The sequence below is a fragment of the Hipposideros armiger genome, unplaced genomic scaffold, assembly GCF_001890085.2.
Source record: "Hipposideros armiger isolate ML-2016 unplaced genomic scaffold, ASM189008v1 scaffold_866, whole genome shotgun sequence".
NCBI classification, from domain to species: Eukaryota; Metazoa; Chordata; class Mammalia; order Chiroptera; family Hipposideridae; genus Hipposideros; species Hipposideros armiger.
The window spans coordinates 234,978-235,820 of NW_017732216.1; the positions used below are offsets into that span (position 1 = coordinate 234,978).

Sequence of the window (843 nt, forward strand, 5' to 3'; positions counted from 1 at the left end):
AAGCCAGTTCTTAACCATCGCGCCACTCGGCTGGCCCTGAGTATGACAATTTTAATACAGTTTTTTTCTTTTCTTAAAATGTGTATACATTTTTTTTGGCACCCTCTGTATATATCCCTCCTCAAAGGGGACACATTAAGAGTAAAATTGAGGACATTGCTTGATCTCCTTTCTAATGATCCTCAACCTTGTTCTCCCCTCCCTCTCCCTGAGGAATTGCTTAACAAAAGACATGACATTTAGTTGTAAAGGGTCATACCTCTGAGCATCCTTCGAGATTCTGAGTCTTTGGTCATGGTTGCCAGCGAGTGAGGGAGCACACTGCCACAGCTGTTGCTCTGTCCCAGGGGCAGGTGAGCCTGTGAGAACCAGGAGGAAATACTTCAGGCAAACTGCAGGCCAACGAGTCCTTCAGGACATGACCACCTCTCTGTTTCCATAACTGCTATCTAAGCACAGAGGGCAGGGAAGTAGGTCTTTTGCCTCGTTTGTGGATGGATACTCAATGGTAAAAGCCAGTTGCCACACCTCCCAAGGACCGCTATGAAAGTCTCCCCATCACAGCAATTCCTCAGTGGCAGCAGTTCCAAAAAATGGGGAAAACACTGTCAAAAAGCACTTCAGAGAACAACTCAAAGGTCTTCATGCACAAGGAGCAGAGGGCAGATGAGGGGCAAGAACACATGCACATCATGCACCAAAACAGAAGAGATTGACCTGGTCACAAGTACACCGATTCCCATCTACCCCAGTTATCCAGTAGGTGGTCACTGAAGAAACCTATAAACTACCCCGGTGGGTTTAGCACTGTCTTCAATAGCAAAGTCTTTTATGTAAGATATA

General features: G+C 46.0%; 1 protein-coding gene across 15 annotated transcripts in view; it reads right to left on the reverse strand.

Annotated features, from left to right (window-relative positions):
- The window catches only part of PHLDB2 (pleckstrin homology like domain family B member 2), a 245,504-nt gene that overhangs the window by 24,327 nt on the left and 220,334 nt on the right, over window positions 1-843 (reverse strand). For all 15 annotated transcript variants that reach the window (XM_019629723.1, XM_019629721.1, XM_019629712.1 and 12 more), the window contains one exon: window positions 260-359. In XM_019629723.1, the coding sequence (XP_019485268.1) occupies window positions 260-359 (100 nt within the window). The remainder of the gene's footprint in view (window positions 1-259; window positions 360-843) is intronic.